Consider the following 22,487-nt stretch of genomic DNA (forward strand, 5'->3'; position numbering starts at 1 on the left):
ACCAAGTTCGAGTTTGACTTAAGGAATTACCATGGGATCGTAACTGGGGGCTAAGATTCTCTTCATTTAAATACACTTTTCCTTTATCTTCATATATTGAAAGCAGAAGTGCAGGTTCATCATCTTGGTGTTCTTTGATTAAGTTGCTTTCATGACTTCGTTCCTTCCTTGGATTTTTACACTCAGCAGCATAATGGCCAAACTCCTGGCAGTTATAGCATTGGACTTCACTTTTGTCACGACTGCCTGAGGCGACCTGTCCTCCATTTTTCTGGTGGTGCGACCCAGTCCTGCCACGACCACCACGACCACCGCCATTTTTACCTCTGCCCCTGCCACGACCCCCACGAGAACCGCCGAAACCACCGAAACCACCCCGGTTTGATTTTTGTTTTGGATCACTTTCTTGCTTTCTTTTGCTTCTCTCGGACCATTCCTTGTGAGTTAACAGGAGCTTTCGATCGTCACTTTCACCTGCACCCTTCATTCGTTCTTCATAGGCCTTGAGTCTTCCGATCACCTCTTCAACGGGCATTGTTTCCAGGTCTCCGAATTGCTCAAGTGTTGAGGCAATTTGAAGAAATGTTGGTGACACAATTCTCAGTAGCTTCTTCACTACGTGAGATTCTCCCGCTTTATCCCCCAGAGTACGCAAAGTACTCACAATGTTGACTACTTTTCCGATGTAATCATCAATAGTCTCCGTCTCTTTCATGTACAATGCTTCGAACTCAGCCTTCATTGTTTGGATTCTGGCCACTTTCACTCTATCTGCACCAACAAACATGGTTTTGAGAGCTTCCCACGCTTCTTTGGCCGTCTTCTTCTCTGCCAATGTCATGAGCAAGTCTTCAGGTATTCCCTGATAGATTGCTGCCAGGGCCATGTTATCTTTCTTTGTCTCGACAATAGTATTTGCAGTTCTGGGTTCCACAGCATCCCAAACACCTTTAGCCATCATAAAAACTCGCATCTTGATCGCCCATGCCCCATAATTTGTTTTTGACAACATAGGATAGTTAAGTGTCACATGCCCGTCTTTGTCACCATTTCCATTGTTGTTGCTGCCTGCCATATCTTCTTTCCGGGGTTGATACTTGGGCATGTACCAGGTATGCTCTGATACCAAATGTTGGCCTTTCACAAGCCTGTAACCAAAAATGACAATGCAACAGTAACAAAAAAAAGAGCACAGGGGAATACTGAAAGCTTGAAGCTTTATTCACTCTAAATTGAAAGATGAGGGATGTTCAAAACGTACAGAATAACAAACTATTTAAGGACTAAAAATGTGCTAATAACCAGCAACAAACTCCACTAAGCTTAAGACTCGGTACTCTAGCCTACATGGCTTTTACTTATTCAATACTTCAAATAAATGTGCTAAAAAAACATAAACTGAATAAACTTTTCTGAATTACTTCATCAAAGATTTCTCCCAGGTAGCTTTCTTTTAAGCTTATAATAATTTCCTAGCTTAATTATATATATATATATCTTGTACTCACCCATGGAGTACTGTAGAGTCTCAATTACATCTAAGGAATTTCATATTTTGTTTACAACTAGCATTACATAAGTTTTAGCATTCAAATAAACATTTATACTTATAGCTTTTCACGCATGCTTGAAGTTTTTGATAAGCTTTAAATACACTTGTAGGCTTTCTGGCCAAACTACTATCCTCAAGTTGATAATATCTATACACATAAGACTATCTGCCACACATATTAATTTATGAACTAAATGGTTGCAGAGCTTAACCAAAGCTCTTGCTACTCAAGCATATACTATTTATCTAATTTATCAAACCATCATTAATCCCCCTTTTAACAACATTTAAACATTTGCCAAGCTTATTCCATTCAAAATATCACTACTAGAAAACATGGTGTTTTCCTACGGAAAATTTCCGTAGCTAATTAGCTACGGAATTGCTACGGATCAGCTACATAATGGGATGCCCTAGTTTGGTAACGGAATAGCTACGGAAGCGGGTCCGCAGCTATTCCGTAGCTAATTAGCTACGCAATAGCTACGGAATAGCTACAGACGCGAATCCGTAGCTATTCCGTAGCTAATTAGCTACGGAATAGCTACATATGCAAATTCATAGCTATTCCGTAGCTAATTAGCTATGAAATGGCTACGGAATACCTACGGATACTAATTACCTACAGATTAGCTAAGTAGCTACGGATTAGCTACGGATTTTCCTTATTTTCATTTTTTCGGGCACAAAACGTCGTTTTTTTCGCTTTGTTTTCTTCACACCTCTACTATACATGATTATCTTTATTTTCACCAACATGTAGCTATTAATATCGTTCACAAAGTTGTGTGCCCTTTGGGATCAAGTACTCGTTTCACAGTTTAACATTGTAATGCATATACTTTTCATCAACTTGTGATGAATTATGTTTTTATATGTATATTTATACACATGAATGAGTTATGGTATATGTGTACGTGTATATGTGTATGTATACGTGTTTGTGAGATGTATGTGAACGTATTCATACGCATTATAGTGTTAAACCATTAAACGAACAATGGATCATGTATGTGCACACGACTTTATCAATGATATTAATAGCTATAAGTTGGTGAAAATATAGATAATCGTATATAATAGAGGTGTGAAAAAAACGGAGCGAAAAAAACGACGTTTGGTGCCCGAAAAATCGAAAATAAGAAAAATCCGTAGCTAATCCGTAGCTAATTAGCTACGAATTTTTCTTATTTTCGATTTTTCGGGCACCAAACGTCGTTTTTTTCGCTCCGTTTTTTTCACACCTCTACTATACATGGCTATCTATATTTTCACCAACTTGTAGCTATTAATATCGTTCATAAAGTCGTGTGCCCCTTCGGGATCAAGTACTCGTTTCATTGTTTAACATTGTAATGTTTATACTTTTCACCAACTTGTGATGGATTATGTTTGTATACGTATATTTATATACATGAATGAGTTGTGGTATATGTGTACATGTATATGTGTATGTATACGTGTTTGTGAGATGTATGTGTACGTATTCATAAACATTACAGTGTTAAACCATTAAACGAACAATGGATCATGTATGTGCACGCGACTTTATCAATGATATTAATAGCTATAAATTGGTGAAAATATAGATAATCGTATATAATAGAGGTGTGAAAAAAACGGAGCGAAAAAAAACGACGATTGGTGCCAGAAAAAATGAAAATAAGAAAAATCCGTAGCTAATCCGTAGCTAATTAGCTACGGACTAGCTACGGAATTCTAACGGAAAGCATATTCCATAGCTATTCCGTAGGTAATTACCTACGGATTAGCTACGGAGTATGCATTCCGTTAGAATTCCGTAGCTAATTAGCAACGGATTAGCTACAGATTTTTCTTATTTTCATTTTTTCGGGCACCAAACGTCATTTTTTTCGCTCCATTTTTTTCACACCTCTATTATATACGATTATCTATATTTTCACCAACTTATAGCTATTAATATCATTGATAAAGTCGCGTGCACATACATGATCCATTGTTCGTTTAATGGTTTAACACTATAATCCATTGCTCATTGTTTAACGTTGTAATGCTTACATATACATATACACACATACATATACATAAGCACACACATACATACTTATACAAATATACATATTTCCCATAATTATCATATTTTTTCATTATTTAATTTATACATTAAACGTATATTATTTTAATTGTTTATTTGTGTGTTAACCACATTTTTAATTTTTTTTGAATATTATTATTAATAAAAAAAATAATAATAATAGTGAAAAAAAAGTTTTAAGACTTGAATATTGAAAAGAAAATAATAATAATAATAATAATAATAATAATAATAATAATAATAAGCACACACATACATACGATCATAAAAAAAAGTTTTAAGACTTGTTAGTTAAATGTTTATATATGGAATTTTAGTTAATTTAAAATGCATATTATGATATTGATCATTTGTTGAAATGTTATGTATCGTTAGTCATACATATTAGATTAAATGGGATGTTACACTATTATATTGAAATGTTATGATTCTAATTAACATTTTTAAATGGAAATGTAGTTTTAGATCAAAATGTTGTCTAATAGAGAATGGATGTACACGAAGAGACTTGATAGTCGTCGTTTGTTTAATCCGCAATGGCCACATTATGTCAATTTGTTTTTGGATTTTGCTTACACGAACGCAACAAACATCCAACGTATTATTAGGGAAGGGGTGGAAGTTTTTGAAATTAGATGTCCGTGTGTGAAATGCAAAAATATTTATTACCACCCGAGAGAATCAGTTTTTAACCATCTTATTGCCCGGGGATTCATGAATGGTTATTCACTATGGTATTTACATGGCAAAAAATATCCAACACTAGAGATTGGTCAATGTTCAAACCCTGAAACGGGTCAACACATTGATAACGATTTTGGTGATTATCATAGATATGAGGAGATGGTCATCGAAAGAATGCATCAACTCGAGGCTTCTTATTATCAACAAACACCACACAACCCAAATCTTGATGCCCAAAATTTTTATAAAATTTTGAAACAAGCGAGTGAGCCTTTATGGGATGGGTGTACAAAAACATCCACACTCGCCACGACCACTAGATTATTGGACTGGAAATCACAATCTAATGTTTTAGACACATCATTTGATAAACTACTTTCAATTGTTAAAGACATTCTATCATCTGGCGAGAAGCTTCCTAACAGCTTCTACGAGACCAAGAAAATGTTGAAGCCACTAAAATTGCCTTCAGAATGGATTCATGTGTGTATAAACCATTGCATGCTATTTAGGGGCCAATTTGCTGATCTAGATCAGTGTGTAGTATGTGGTGAAAATAGATACAAAGACAGAGGGAGGAAAGTTCCTCATTTGGTCTTGACTTACATGCCGATTGGACCGAGACTTCAAAGGCTCTTTTATTCAAGGAAGACGGCCAAACATTTAACTTGGCATGCAGATCATTCAATAGATCCAGAAAAGATGACACATCCCAGTGAATGTAAAGCATGGAATCATTTTGACACAGCATATCCTGATTTTGCAAATGAGACGCGCAACATTCGTCTCGGGTTGTGTACTGATGGGTTTAGTCCTAATAATTCAAATACAACTCCCTAATAATTGCTATAATGAGTGCGACTGGTGGAGTCAAACAAGTGAAAGAATATCAAGGAGGCATTTCGTCTTTAGCAACTTACCAAACAAAAAGGATATATGAGAGAATTTCAACAGACCATGTTGTGTGTAAAGACTTTCCTAGACGGAAATTAGACGACTTCCAAAAACAAAAACATTGTCATTGTCCTTATTCAATCGTAATTCAATAGGGATGAAGATGCAGTTGGTGTAGCTTATAAATATGAATTCTAGAAACCATGGCCTTACAAATGGTAGTTTGACATCCAATGCAAAGGAAGCAAGATTCACTGAAGGTATTTGGTAGAAATCATAGAATGTCACTCCAAGTTTTCTTCTTTGCCTTTTATATTCTTTTTTAAAAGCTGTTTTGTTTATTTCATCAACATATTTGTTTTACTGATTAATTTTTGTTTTTTTTTAGATTAGGAATTGGATTTTTTTTTAATAGTTATGATTTATGAATATGGTGTGATTTAGAAGATGAATATTATGTGATGAAGTTAAAATGAAGGAAGGTGTGAATGTATGATGGATAAAATAAATATTTTAGTGGTGAAAGTTTTTTTTTAATTGTGTTGGTGTGTATCTAAAGTGTTTTCGTCATTGTTGTTTTCTTTTTTCGAGTTGCAGCATTAATTGTTCATATGTATATGGAATTTATTTCATAAAAATGTTTCCCATTCCTAAACATTGGAGCTTTCACATGAGTGGCTGTATATTCAAAATTTTGGAACCACAATTTTTAATAGTCATAATTTACGTCTTAATGCTAATGTTTTTTTATATATAAAATATAATTTAACTCTGTCCTTAAATGGGATTATAACTGAGCTTTATGCATTATATATGAAAAATGTCATGAACATGCAATTTTTATTGGGTAAGAGTTCATTTTAGGGATTCTACTTTAAAATGATATTTTTATGCCTAAGAAATAATAAAATGCAAGAAAGTATTGATGCAAGGTTATATTTTTAAACGCAAGAAAGTATTGATGTAAATTTTTATTTTTTGAATAAATTAAGTATATCACCATGCTTTAAGAGACAAATGAACGGAAGTATTGATGCAAGTATGTATTTTTCATGTGTTATTGAAATTTATTACAGTCATTTAATAATAAAACATGAAAGTAGGATGTTTAAATTTGCAAATTAATAAAAATATATTGTTATTTTGCAAATGTAGTATTAATTATAACGTCTAATAACTAATTAAAGTTGTTTTACATATTCACCCGTGTAGTACACAGGTTATAACCTAACTTTTCTGATATTGTTATCACGGCTTGCTATTTTTATTTCAGTGAATAACCAAGGGTTCTCATCACAAAATGTGCAGAAATATAAAAGAGTCCCGCGTTGATAACTGAAAGGATGCTATGGAAATTACCTAGTGTAGTCTTCCCTTGATTCGCATAGGCTACATTGTATCATTAGTGCTATACATCCCTTGGCTACAAAGAATTATAATGGAAAGTACGTACAAGACTCAATTGATGACGTTCAAAATTGAAAAGAAAATGAAAGATATCAATAACCTAGGTTACAATATCTCAACCATGTACTAATATAGCCAACCAGCACCATCTATGGCTACAAAGAATTATAATGGAAAGTACGGACAGGGCCTGTTTTTTTTCAGGGGCCCTTCAATGCGTTTGCAAATTACGACCTCCGTATGCCAACCAGCACCATCTATGTACACGCCCACCAAATCACCATCGCCACAAAGAAGCTCTATAGCGATCATCGACTACCACCACCATCCATTCACCATTACCACTGCATAATCAGGTTAGGGTTCTTGAAATTTTAAACCCTAGGTGTTTTCTATACATTTTGTTTCGGAATTTTTAAACCGTAGCTCCCTTAAACTAGGTTTAATTAAAAATACAATGAAGAACAATAATTTTACAAGAAAAAGAGATGATTGGTGGGGAGATATATGTTCTGGGAGGTTTTCAACCATCTTCACAGGTTCATAATGAAAATATTAAATAAAAAGTTTATTGTATATTTGGATCAAATCATGATTGATGATACATCAAATTTGTATCAATATTGTTTGAATTGGTTATGGATTTGGAGCTATTAGCCTAAAGAATAATTTGTAGTTTTTTTTTTTTTCGGTGGAAAGAGTTTATGTAGATTTAATGCTAACATATTTGTGTTTAGATAATTAAGATAATATGATGATGAAAATTACAATTGTTTTTAAATTTTGGCACTTGGTAATGTATCAGGCCTTATGTAATATTTGTTTATGTATTGTTGTTTATGTGTGTGTATTACTTCTTTGATTATGACACTTCTATACAATGTAATGATCTCTTCGATTGTAATTGTTTTTGGCAGTTGAATTCTTACCAACATGGCTATCAAGGTATTAAACAATTGTTTTAAATGGAGATAAATCCCACTTGAGACACATGTATTGAACCAAAAGTAAGATATATTCTGTAACAGAATTTTAACTGCAGTATAAGCCAGAATTTTAACACCATTTTAAACCTGATTTTTACAACATTTTAACCCTTTATTTTTACAATATTTAATCTGTTTTTTCAGCATTAAAATCAACCTTTAAACTTTCTATTTTTTCAGCCTAAAAACTCTTTTTTTTAGTCTTTAAACTCTATGTCAACAGCCTTTAACAACTTTTAATTGTTCTATGTCATCATGATTGGATATATAGAAAAACATCTAGTCTAAGAGCTTTGTTTGTTGAAAATATGACAGTGTATTACACTGACTAGCTCAAGGGCAAATTGCAACAAATAGTAAGATACTTTCACTTCATTTCTATTTTGGTCATTAGGCTTAAAAAATCGTTTCTAAAAATTTTATCGTCGTTTAAAAGAAATCTTTACTTTATATAATTTAATTTGTTACACGTTAAGGCCTAAGGGCCTTTTTTTCCAGCTCGGTATTTGAATTCTCGGGACCGGCCCTGGATAAATTAACAAGGTACCCGTTTTTGCAATCTTAATCAGAGAAATCAAGAAACATCAAGAATTGGTTGGTACAAAAAAAAAAGTAAAGAGGAAGAAGAAGAAAAGAACTGTTTGGTATGTGGAGAAGTATATGAAGTTGATGAAATGATTGACTAGAACAACCTATGTAGCGGGTACGTATGTGTTTTGGGGTTTGACGATCTTTATTTGAGTGTGTGTTCACTAAACAGAGGGTTTCACTTGTTCGTATGATTTATCTTTGGGTATTATAATCGGTGCTTGATATATATAATCCAGGGTCTAATCAACTCAAAGCCGCATGATCGAATTGTCATTAAAGAGCCTAGATTTGACAACCGAAAGGACGCTAAGGGAATTGTTACTCGATCAGATGTATTTTTAAAAAATTGTGTGAGGAACCACAAGTATACGTTCATTAGAAAAGAATTCCACAAAATTTCTTCAGTAAGGTAAACATCTGAAACGGTTATTGCAAAAAAAAAAGTTATTAGTATTTTATTTTTTGACGTTGTACAACTGTTTTCGAGTTAATGTTGGTGAAAGGTATACAATTTTTTTTTGGTTTTTTTTAGTTAGACATGTTTAAATTACAATAACATATTGACAACATTCAAAAATTAAAATAAATTAAAATACTCGTGTAAGACTTTCGATTTTAACTCACAAACAATGTAAACTGTTTGGATTTGCCCAAAATAATATAAATAGTTAAATTAGATAAGAATATTTATAATTTATTTCATTATGCTTTCATTGTTTTATGTAATCCTTGACTTTATTATGACTTTTCAAGCCCATTTCATTTTCCAAGAAATAAATAGGTTCAATTTTAACATTCAAAGAAAAAAAATAAGTTAATGCAAAATATGAAATGAATAATTTTTTTAAAAAATTGTTATTATGATGACATGAATTATATTTCAGTGTTGTAAAACTAGAATATTTAAAATTTAGTATTGAAAAAATCTTTTATGTTAAAAAAATCAATTTATTTATAATTCAATTTATTTTAGCAATTTGCGAACATTGAAAAACAAACAACATTCTTTGACGTAGACATTTGGTCAATATTTATTTTATAGATGTCTGCAATATGATTCGCAAACTACATACATTTTACTTCTTAAAAAAAATTACACGGTAGTAAATTCTCTATATTGTGAGATTGTTTTCTTAATTGTTATTTGTTGGACCATCGTCTAATTCTTCTCGAAGAATTTGTCACACACTATGGTCCAATCCATTTCTAGTTCCTTCATTTTTGGTCACATATGGATGGCTTTAAGGAGCTTGTGGAATTGTCGTAAACTCGAATAATGTTCATTTGGGGAAAACTATGGCTTTCTTGAAAAGCATATCCAACATCTAAAAAATAATATTAAAATTTTGAAATCGGGACGGAAAAAGAAAAAAGAAAAAAATGCAGCGAAAATCAAAGCTTCAGCAAACGATTACTTCTTATGATGTTAACATGGATCATCGTGTAGCTTCTTCAAAAGATCTAATTGATCATTTTAATTATATCAAAATTTTGGTCCGAATGGATACAACTCAAAATAAAAAGTTCGGGGTGTAAGTGGGGATGTGAATTCCAAGTATTTTCATGTAATTGTAAACAAAAAATGGACACAAGTTTCTATTCGTGGAGTTATGATGGATAATTCTTTCATTATTGATCTTACTCTTATGAAATGTGTATTCTCAAACTATTATCCTTCTAAGCATGAACATTTCTCCAGGATCGATCTATGTTCATGATGTCTTTCTCGAACTCTTTACATAACGTCCCAAAAATTCATGGCCAAAAATTTGATTTTTTTTTTCAATAATACCATTATCCAAACATGTTTATAAAAATCATAAAGGAAATCAGAGTACGTCAATAATATCCTAAAGTAGATCAGAATCATAATAAGTGGAAAATCATGGTGCGTGCAATGCGATCATCTCGAGCTCTTCCCCTTCGAATCCGAAGTACCTGAAACATAAACTGAAAACCGTAAGCACAAAGTTTAGTGAGTTTTCCAAAATACCACATACCATTCATAAATGTCAGCTCAAAGCTGAACTGAGTCTTTGTCACCTCCATGTCTATTTCAACCCCAAGTCTATTTCAACTCACATGACAGATCAAGGTTGTACCGGGTCTATTTCAAAACTAGGACTATTTCACCCCTAAGTCTATTTCAATATAAATAAAAACACAAGGCCAACAGTGGGTAGTATCTTGAGTGTATCCAGCTCTTATGCCCCATGTACTCACCCTTGGCCAACTTATGGGGTTTGAACCCAGTACGCGCAACGTGCATGGAAGTACGACCGACATACTGGTCTATGAGTCAATCCTTCTTTGGATGGCTTAATCCCTTAAGACCTTTTCGTTCCAACTTCAAATCTACTCTAAAACATGGTCTTATTCCGTAAAGCTAGAAGCTTTAAGCTTATGCATGGCCTATTAAGCCCCAAAACCCAACTTTAACACTTTAACCTCATGAAATGAACATCAACCCTTGCATGGATGTGTGAAACCCATAAAGCTACCGTTTTTATGCAGAAGGGGATCTTAGAAACATTGATCTAACATCCTAAGCTTCTATTATACCTTATACTCACAAGAACAACTCAAGCGACCAAAATATGCCAACAAACTCCAACTATCAAAATCTAAAAAAAATCGACAAGGTTACAACTTTATACATTTTGAGACTTGCCATGATGATGAGGATTCTGGATCTTCAAGCTCCACTCCAACCAATTGTTGATCACCAAGCTCCTACTTCTTCATAATGCATAAAAACCACCAAATGTTTGCTTCTAAGGCTCAAGAACACACAAGGAAAGGCTAGGGTTTCACGGGGAGTCTTTAGAGAGAAGGAGGCTGATTAGGGGGCAGCCTCAAGGTCCATAATGACATTTAAATGGAGGCCAAACTTTAAAAATTAGGTTTTATGGTATGCTTACGTACGCCCGGTGTATGGATGGGCAGACCCATCGTACACCTTCAACTCCCGTGACTCACTTAAGGGAGTACACCCAACGTACCCCATGGTACGTCCAACGTACTCAGGGTCCGAAAAGGAAATTTTTTGTGAATTCAATTGCGTTGATAAAGCTAGAGTACCTGAAACTCGATCGTTACACTTTATCACATGACTAAATGGTTAAAATGGAGGAGCCGTTTTCTAGCATAGAAATAAAGCGAGTAGTTTGGGATTGTCCGAACAGGATGATTTCACCGTTAAGTTCATTAGAGAGTTTTGGCAATGATTAGGGATGATAAAGTGGTGTTAGTTTCACAATTTTATAGTAAACTATGTTCCTGACAGACAACAAATCATATTTTATTACCCTTCTCTTAAAAATTACAGAAACGAAGGAGATAACAAATTATATACCACTGTTAACTAATAGGTTACGGGAAGAAATTTGTTACCTTGTTAGTCCTGAACAATCAACTTTTATAAAAGGTTGTCATATGATTGATCGGTTGTTGATGTTGAATGAGATTATTGATTGGCTCATAAAAACATTACAAGCAACTTTTGGTGTTTAAATTTGACTTTAAAAAAAGCATATGACAATTTATTGTGGTGTTATTTTGATGATGTGTTAAAAACAATAGGTTTTGGTGAAAGTTGGGGTGGATGTTTGATGTCTTTTATGGCCTCGATGTCAGTTAATGGAGCTCCTAATGACGAATTTTAAATCAATAGAGGGCTTAGACAGGGTGACCCTCTATTTCCATTTCTTTTTATTCTTTCTATTGAGATTATCTCAATGTTTCAATGTGTATGATGCAATTTGTATGCAGAGTGGTACGTTTAGAATGAAAAAAATATATATATTTTTCATCTTCTATATTTTTATTTCTTTGCTTCGGGGCTTGAAATCAACTTTCTTTAAGGAAGATGATTGATATCGGTATGGAGTTCGATCATTATGAGAATACAATCAAAGTTATTATGCGTGAGATGTCACATATTCCTTTTACTTATTTCAAGCTTTGTACCGGTTCGAACATGTCCATAATTGAAAATCGGAAATTAGTTCTCGATAAATTTTTAGTTGGACTAACTAATTAGAAAGTCAAGGTTTTCCTGGTTAGTGTCCATCTTAGGATAACAAAGTCTATTTTTGTAAGAATCACGACTTATTTTATGACTTTGTTTCATGCTCTTCGGAAGATTCTTGACTCTCTTGAATCTTCAAGGAATAATGTTTTTATGGAGGCACATGTGGTCCTTAAGATTAGCTTCTCATGTAGAGGTGGTCGACCTATCTCCTTCAACTACCTAAAGGAGGCCCATAGCTTGATCAATAGGTTGAGCTTTCTCATTTTTTTCATGGCATTCCTTTATAGCGTCATCCAATATTAGAAAAAAATCCTTTAATAAAATACATTGTATGTCATAAAAAGGTACAAAGGGCACATAAAATTTTGCCATAAAGGCTTCAATCATAATTAAATATGGCACACATTTGTATGTCAAACATTTACAAAATACATTTGCGCGACATAAACTTTGCCTTTTTTTTAATACATAATAGACAATCTACCATATATGTTTACGATAGATAATTCGTATGTCATAGTTTTAGGTGTTTATTTTTTTTAGATTTGCTAGTTTTCAAATTAAATGACAACTAATTCCTCACAATACAAAATAAAATAAAATATGTACAAAAAATCAATTCCGTACAGTAATGTCATATTTCATATAATAAGTAATAAACATTTTAACTAACTAATCAAAAATAGTGTAGATAATATTTATCAAATAGTAACAAACCTTTCCAAGTTACCAAATGTACTATTTGTCAAAATATCATATGAAATTTTTCCATAAAAGTGGACTATTTTTTGCGAATTCCATCAATATCAATATTTGTGTGGTCATATTTGTTGCCCCAACCTGAGAAAAACATTGTACTTAATTGTAAAGAGAGAATAGTATGAAAAAACATGGAATATATACAAGCCATCAACTTTAAAGATAATTACAAAATGATCTTTCTTTCGATTCCTTTCTTATTAAAGCATTGTACTTTCAAATAAATGAAAGTACATTGATTTTTCCTACATGAAACTCACTTTAATTATAGTAGTGAGAGTAGGATGCTATATTTTACAAATAAAATTAAAATTATCCTCCTTTCATTTCCTTTCTTATTAAAGCATCGTAATTTCAGATAAATGAAAGTACATTGCAATTTCCTACACGTAACCTAGTTTTTTAATTATAGTAATGTGAGTAGGATGTTACATTTAACTAACAAATATAAAAGTCACAATCCTTCAATTCCATTCTTATTAGAGCATTGTACTTTAAATAAAAGAAAGTACATTGTTAATTCTTGCATGTGACGTTTATTTTAATCATAGTAATGAGAGTAGGATGTTATATTCAACAAATAAACATAGAACCTTTCCATAGAGAGCATTGTAATTTCAAATAAGTGAAAGTACATTGCTATTCCCTGCATGTAAGCTTTTGTTTTAGTTTTAGTAGTGAGAGTAGGATACTATACTTAGCTAATAAACATAAAAATGATCCTTCTTTAAATTCCTAATTTATTAGAGCATTGCACTTTGAAATAAATTATAGTATTGAATGTATGATTTTATAGTTACATTTTCATTAATCATCATTTCAATTTCATTATTAACTACCTGTTTCAGGAACTCTAGCATATAATAGTCACATTCAGGGATTACCGATTAGCATGGACACTACAAAAATACATAATAAATGATCAATGTAACATTGATCCCGATAATGAAGTTGAAGTTGCACTTTCAATAACGAATTAAGTGTTCAATGTAACATTGACCCAGTTAAGTTTCACCTTCTTGTTGGATACGTTTTGTGTAGCATGCAAGACCATTTCTCTATAAAAAAAATTAAAAAATATATCAAAAAAATATATTTAATATTTTGATAACTTATATTAAATGCCTATCAATAATTTGCCTCAACTGCAAATTGACACTATTAGTTCTCATGAATGAAGATAATAATATGTAATTATTTTCAAGTCTAGTATGGCCAACACCCAATATTTTCTATAAAAACCAAAATCCAAATTAAGTCGAACAAACTAGTTACTAATACAGATTAGCAAATGTTGTATTCATAATATAATGCAAAATTGAACCTGAGATTTTAGGCCAATGGGATGATGTCATTTCCCTTTCTTATGACCAATGGATTGGCAACACTCATGCTTGAATTAATGATATTTTTGAATTTCTCGTTACGTTTATGTGTGGAGATTGCAATCGGGATAACAAAGACAAACTATGTGATTTCTTTTTGGCCAATCCTTGATTTTCTCAAACAAGCACCTTTTATTTTTGAACATCTAAATTGATTTAATAAATTCTGCTTACAAAGAATTATTTATATTAAGTTAAGAACTTACATTATATAAAAAGTAATGACAACACCGGTCAACTCATCCAAAGAAAAAAACCACTTCAAAATCTCCAGAAGATAAATACATGTAAATCTCGTACCCAAATAGAATGTCCACATACTTCCGTTTTATAGACTAAACCTTTGAAACTTGTCCATCAACCATAAGTGCAGTCATTTTAAAAATAAAACTTTTTCAATTCTTATAAGTGTATTCATTCATACTCTCATCCTCGTTCATCCATTGTTTCTTTTCCTTTCTTTATTTTAAAACAACACTTTTTTCAATTCTTATCGCGTGAAGCGGTGATGCACGTTGGTAAGGATCCTGGTGTACCACACAATCACACCAAGCCTTATATGAGATCTAAGGGAAGAAAATTTAAGAAGGCTAGGGTTAGAAGAAACGAAATAGGATTTAGAAACTAGGTTAGAATCAATGTTTCTAGGAATGTGGTTAATGGTTTGGAATTGGGTTTCTCCAAAATGTTTCTTAAATTATAGGGGTTTTATTATTGATGTTGAGAGTGGTATTGCATTGAGGATGTATATAGTTCTAAAAGTTAAAGGGTAGTTAGGGTGTAAGCATGAACAATGAAAACTCTAAGAAAAACATATTTATGTTCATTCTAACACTTTTCTGATAAAAGACGAAAAATATACCTTAGTGTGAACCTAGGGCTTGTAAGCACACAAGATCTTCGGCGTTTTGAGTATGAGTAATCGTACGACCTAAGCCAACTCAAATTGCTAGATAGAAAGTAGACTCGTGGTTGATTCATTCAAAATAGGGTAGACGGGAGATGGAAAGATGGCACACATATTTGATCGTGTACTCATTGTTTTTTTTAATATGACACTAAGTTTATAACATTCAAAGTGAATGTCGTAGTTCCTTCAAATTTTAGAAACTATGATGTTTTTTTGACAAACTACTTGTGTGTCATAAAATTAGTGTGTATGTCATAGTTGGGATATCATTATAAACTTATTTTCTGGTGACCAAGTGATGTTGGGAGCTAGACCCACTACTAGGAAAAAGAAATTTAATGGCATACGTTGGCTGCCAATAATGGATCACTACAAGAAAGTCGGTCATTAGTGGCGATAGGCGTCGCCACAAAAGATAGGGTATGGCGCCGCAAAAGGTATTAGCAGCTCCCTGTCGCTGCAAAAAGGTCACTGCTAATTCCATGGCGCTAATGGCCAGTTGCTCGCCGCTAATGTGGATCCGTCGCTGCTATTACCTGTCACCGCTAAAAAACTGGCGTTGCTAATAACTTCCCGACGCCACTAAAGACGTCGCCGCAAAAACTGTTTTTTTATTTAATATTAAAATTATAAAAAACATTATATCATTTATAAAATCTGGTAAAATCTTATAGAAATATTAACCCATACACAACCGAAAACAATATAACATTTAAAAAGTATCAATCCACAATCCAAACTGTTAATCCATATAACCTAAATTAAATTATTTTTCCAAACAAAACAATTCATAAAACTCTAAACTTCCTACTCGTCGTCACCACTCTCATCATTTCCTTCATTATTATTTGGTGGTGGCAATGAGCAAAATCACTCTTCCAATGCCGCAGAAGATGTCGGGTCCTTTAGTATCGTTTGCAGCATTTCCAACTATAAAAAACAAAATATATTACCAACATATCATAACAGCATCCTACTTTTGAAAAATTACTAAACTACAAAATATCAACATATCAAACCATAACCAACATATCATTATAGCATCCTACTTTACAAAAATTACCAAACTAGAAAATATCAACATATCAAACCATAACCAACATATTATTATAGCATCCTACTTTGCAAAAATTACCAAACTACAAAATATCAACATATCAAACCATAACCAAAATATCATTATTGCATCCTAATTTTCCAAAAATTACCAAACTACAAAATATCAACATATCATACCATAACCAACATATCATTATAGCATCCTACTTTCTAAAAGTTACCAAACTACAAAATATCAACATATCAAACCATAACCAACATTTCATTATAACATTCTACTTTCAAAAAATTACCAAACTACAAAATATAAACATATCAAACCATGACAAACATATCATTATATCATCCTACTTTGCAAAAATTACCAAACTACAAAATATCAACATATCGAACCATAACCAACATATCATTATATCATTATCATCATACTTTCTAAAAATTACCAAAATACAAAATATTAATTACCTGTGATTGTAATGGTTCTTGTGTCATCGGTTGTTCCTGATCGTACATATACACAATGGTAGGAGGTTTATGTCCATAACAACATAGCTTTCATCGTGAAGAATGTGTTTGTCGCTGCGTATTTAATATGTACGTCTGAGTGCCATAAAAACTTAAGCTCTTCCATTAACGGGAATGAAAACATCTATGTCCTTTCCAGGTGCTTTGGAGTTGGGAATCAATAAGGCCAACATGAATGATAACTCTTACATACAAAGCCATGCTGGCAGATTATATGTGGTGAGTACGACATGCCACGTACTTTGCGGATTACACATGTTACCAAATGAATTAAAACCATCAGATGTCAGCCCTATGCTTACATTGCGAGGTTCACTCGAGAAGTCGGGGTAATCTGCATCAAATTTTTGCCAGGACTCTCCATCAACGGGATGACGTATCACACCATCTTCTGATCTCCCGGTACTATGCCATATCATATTTTTGGAAGTGTACCTTGAACAAGACAAACGTCGTAGTCTAGGGGTCACTGGAAAGTACCGTAATACCTTATGAGCCACTTTGTTGCCCTTGGTGTTTTTATCAATCCACCGACTCTCTTTACAAACATGACAAATTTGCAATGACTTGTGTTCCTTCCAGAAGAGAAAATAATTGTTTTTGCACACATGTATTAACTCGTACACCAAATCCAACTTCTTTAGTTTCTGGTTGGCTAGATAATATGAACGAGAAATCTTGTTGTCTTGTGGAAATGCTGAATGCAACAACTCAAGGAGTTGATCAAATGAACTATTAGTCCATTTGTTGTTGACCTTGATATGCATCAGCTTTGCTAGAAAATCAAGGAAAGAAAACTCACAACCAGGATATAACTTGGTTTTGACTGCCTCTAACAACTGTTTAAAATCTTCATCGACACCGCTACCCCCTGTATTCGAGGTTCCTTTATCGATGTTGGTATCATTTTCTATCGACTCCAACATAACATCGTCAATAACATCTTCCATCTCATTACTTGGCGACACGACATCTACAACCGAAGGAATTAAAGATTCACCGTGATATATCCACATTTCGTATGCGTATGACTGACTTAAACCATATATACGAACATGACGTCTCATTGTTTTCACATCCATTAAGTAACGATTATCACATTGCTCACACGGACATATGGTTTTACCATTACAATCTAGGTCTAACATGGATTTCTGGATAAAATGGTCGAGTCCTAGCTGGAACTCGAGAGATTGACGATGTGGATTAGTAGTCCAACTTTTATCAATAGACATGATGCAACTGAAAGATAGTTTTGTGTTTAAGGATTACTCTATGGGAAGCAAAAATCAAGTAGAGTATTCATAAAGTCGACGATTCAAAAAGTATTCCAACATGGGAACACATGAACAAATAATTAGAAATGGATAGAGTATTCAAAAAGTATTCATAAAGTCGATGATTCAAAAAGTATTCCAACACGGGAACACACCAACATTAAGCCACTAAAAGTATGTTGCTATTAATTTGGTTTTATAATTAATTTAATTTGATTTTATAAAGATAACTTAATTTGATTCTAAATGTAAATTAATTTGAGTTTCTAATTAGTTTAATGTTTTCTTTTTTGTTATTAGTTTAATTTTTTAAACTAATTTTATTTTATTTTAATATTAGTATTAACGTGATTTTAAAACTAATTTAATTTGATTTTACAATTAATTTATTACTTTTTATTGATTTTTTTAAAATTAATTTAATTTTATTCTATAATTAAATTAAAATTACTAAAAGTATGTTGTTATTAATAACCTAATTAAGCTAAAGTTGTAATAACCAACATTAAGTCACTAACAAAATTAAGCACTTTCAAACCATATTAACAAGAAAATAAAAGAACACAATAAGCACTTTACAATACAAACAATAGCATCGAAGTACAAAAACTATAACTTATCAACAATACATTCAATTTCATACAATACATCCAATTCAACTTCCAATTTCAAATAATTAAGCAATACATCCAATTCAACTTCCAATTTCAAATAATTAAGCAATATACGGTTAAACAAGAGGCTTGGTCGAACCCTCAAAATCACTAACCAAAAAAATCATAAAAGCCATAGAAATCAATGATACAATCAAGTTTGAATAGTAAAACTAACATCCAAACACAAGAAGAATCGAAATTAGGAAAAGAATTCGACATTAGAATGCTCAATTTCACTGAAATGTAGTTGTGGTCGGAATCGTAATGTGTTGCCCTCAATTAAGTCGATGGCCACCGGTGATGAGGGTGGGTCGCCAGTAAACACGATGCGTCGCCGGTAAAGTCTCTCTTGGTGGTCGGAATCCTAATGGGGTGCAGATGGTGAAGGCAGTCAGAGTTTTTTTAGAGAAAGAATACAGCGACAGAAGGAACGAAGGTCGATTGGGGGTAATAGCGGCGACGTTAGGCTATTACCGACGACACAGGGGTATTAGCGGCGACACCCCTGGAGGGAAGAGTCAACGTGTTTTTTAGTAAGTAACAACCATCGGATTGAATATAGATCGAACGGACATGGATTGTTTCACACGGATCGCCATTGTGTTAGCAATATCGGCGACACTAAGCAATAGCGGCGACATGTAACACGTCAATTACATGTCGTCGCTATTACTAACATTTGTTGTAGTGGATACAGATGCAACATAAATTTGTGTTATTGAAGCGTCAATTACAAATAAAAAAATGACATACATTTGTCTTTCATACATATACGTAATATATTTACTACCGGCATTTTTTATACTAGCAAGTGAAATATTAATTGGGTTAGTTGGTTTGTTAAACGAGTTCATGCTATAAACTAATTTGTTCCTTGCCTAACGCCTTGCGATAATATTTCTAATAAATCAACGTTCCAAAAAAAATGTATTAAACTACGTGTTTCATGTAGACACAATGAATCTCGGTGTTTCTAATAAATCAACATTCCAAAAAAAAAAAAGAATGAATTAATCTTGGTGTTCCATGTGTACGCCCGTAAAAAGCATTTATTTATATTTTTTGAGAGCAAGAGTATATGATACTATGAGGAAGATTCGCAAGAAGCCATTATCATTATGTATGACTTCTAATTAGTATATAATTTTTAATTTGAAACAAAGATTTAATAAATTCCCTTAAAAACGTTACTTGTATGTTCTCTTTCCAAAAATAATCAAAGTAGTTTCTGTTAAGTTATATTTGGGATTTCATGCCTTCAATTCATTTCAAATTTCCATTTCGAAATTTATACGCATGCATAAAACTAGTTAATTAAAATAAGAAACTTGCGGTGCAAGTAGCAAACTTCAACTATAAATAACCAGTTCGCATGATGTTACTAGATCATATGATGTTGGGTAATCTTGATTCAGGATATGGATATGGGTATGGGTTAATGGTTAGTATTTGTTTGATTTATTTAGTTTAAATAAATGGTGTTTGACTAGTTCATTAGAAGTGCACGTGGGTATACTTGGTCTTTAAAGCATCCTAGTCTTAAGGAGTCGTTAGCTAGGTTGTAGACTGTTTTAGTTTGTTTCCATTGGATATGTACTACAGGCTATATATATAGCCTTTGTTTTCTGAATATGTGAAGTTAGTGTACAGCAGCTTTGAGTCCAAAATACTTCCATCTCTCCATATTTGTTTTCTGTATACATATATTCTTGTGAGTGTGTTTTATTTGAGAGACCACTTGAGGGCCTGTGATCCAACATATGATCGATTAATTCAAGTTAAGGTTTCATACTTCAGAGTTTCTGCTTCAATAAATCAGAATTTTTAAAAGCATTTGTTCATCAAGAAGAAATTGAGAAACTTATTATGGCTACATCTATGCGTTCATACGGGTTGATAGACGCAGATTCCCGGTGCTTGTACATGATCAGCGCACAGCCAGGTGAGCATCTGCATCTCGATCAACTTATCGGCGTCAACCTCTCTCCAATTCAGGCACTAAAGATCGAAGAGGGTGATGAAGATTTGTGGTGCTTGTTGATTGACCAGGAACCTGCTTATTCAACTTCTGGATGGAAGTGACAATGAATCGTGGATCCATTGCCGCTGCTAGATTCGTGGATGGATCACAAGAGTTCGATGATGAAGAGACTATGGAGATTGCAGAGATTGTAGTTGAGTATGACAAGTACTCGAGGTATCTTAAAAAGATTTCTCAACTTCCAATCACGATTATAAGAAAGAATAAAGAGGATGGATCAAAAGAAGGAGAAGGAGAGATTTGTGTGGTTTGTCAAGAAGAATACGAAGTGGGTCAAACGATCGGAACAGTCAAATGCGGACATGTGTATCATGAAAAATGCATCAAGAAATGGTTGGTGCAGAAAAACTTGTGTCCAATCTGCAGGTCCACAGCCTTTTCATGAAGTTAAATGCCGGTCAAGATTATAGAAATGTGTGCGGATCAGTAAGCAATGATTTGTGGATGGAGCACAAGTGATCGATGATCAACAGCCTATATATGGAGATTATTGCAAAGTTTAGAGTCTCGTCAACAACAAGAACAAGATGATGATGATGATGATGAATCAGAAAAAAGTAGTAGCAGCAGAAGAATCCGAGGATTACAAATAAGAAGAAGAAGAAGAAGAACACGAAGGAGGTGAAGGAGATGGACAAATATGTCTGATTTGTCAAGAAGAGTATTATATGGGAGTGAGTTTATCGGAGCACTGGAATGGTGGACATTGGTTACATCCAAAGTGTATGATCAAGAAATGGTGGTGAAGAATAGAGTTTTCATAATAAAGTTTAGGGTTAATTTTCACATTTGTCATTTTGTTTCTGTTTTACGTAGATGTTTTCAAATACTTGGAAAACAAAAAGAAGATTATGTTTAGCAAATTAATGTTAATAATCAAAATCAGCTTTCAAGACATTAATGATAGTAAGCTTTAGGTTTTAATTAAAACTAATTGGTCTACAAAAAAGATAAAAGTATCGATTGATTATTTCACTGCTGCCTACAATCAACATATCATTTTCAAGTGTTTTTTTTTTTGTATGTTCGAACTTAATGACACAATTCAAATATAATTTTGTTGTGAACGAGTAATTTCACCTTCTTTTGTCTTCATTGTATCAATTGTAAGTATTTTAATAACTTAGTCTATATATGTATGCGGAAGTTTTCAAGGTCGGACCTTCATACTCGAATCTGGATAAAAGAAAATAGTAGAAGGAGATAGTGTACCTGTTTCCATTGAAGCTTTTGGATCTGAAGAACAGTTTGATTTTCCAGTTGATCTGAAGACAACTCTAAGAACCCTTTGCACTCAAGAAAAACGAATTTGTGAATTAATTTCGTCCATTTTGATTTGCTCATCATCACATATATTTATAGATGGAGATAAACCCTAATGTGAGAGATGGAAGGGATCTTGAGGATCTTGAGTCAAACCGGGAACTCAAGCCACAAATGGTAAGTGAATATCGGTTCATCAACAATCTTATACACTTGCCATAATATTTTGGATTTAAATGAAAACAATATATATGTTCATTTATAGAATGGTCCCATGATTTTCTAACAATCTCCCACTAAACCATGAATATATAAATGTACATATAACCATATTAGCGCTTTAATGTATGTTATCAAGATATTGGTACCCTTAAACAGTCTTGTCCAT

The 22,487-nt window shown here is 33.0% G+C and overlaps 1 protein-coding gene across 1 annotated transcript; it reads left to right on the forward strand.

The window, feature by feature from the left end:
- The first annotated feature begins 20,879 nt into the window (after positions 1-20,879).
- On the forward strand, positions 20,880-21,221 carry LOC111915423 (probable E3 ubiquitin-protein ligase ZFP1). Its single transcript, XM_023911081.1, has one exon. The coding sequence runs from the start codon at positions 20,880-20,882 to the stop codon at positions 21,219-21,221; it is 342 nt and encodes a 113-aa protein (XP_023766849.1).
- Positions 21,222-22,487: the final 1,266 nt, after the last annotated feature.

Source organism: Lactuca sativa, chromosome 3 (genome assembly GCF_002870075.4).
Source record: "Lactuca sativa cultivar Salinas chromosome 3, Lsat_Salinas_v11, whole genome shotgun sequence".
NCBI classification, from domain to species: domain Eukaryota; kingdom Viridiplantae; phylum Streptophyta; class Magnoliopsida; order Asterales; family Asteraceae; genus Lactuca; species Lactuca sativa.

Coding starts and splice junctions, on each gene's coding strand:
- LOC111915423 (XM_023911081.1), top strand. CDS start 20,880: ATGAATCGTGGATCCATTGCCGCTGCTAGATTCGTGGATGGATCACAA.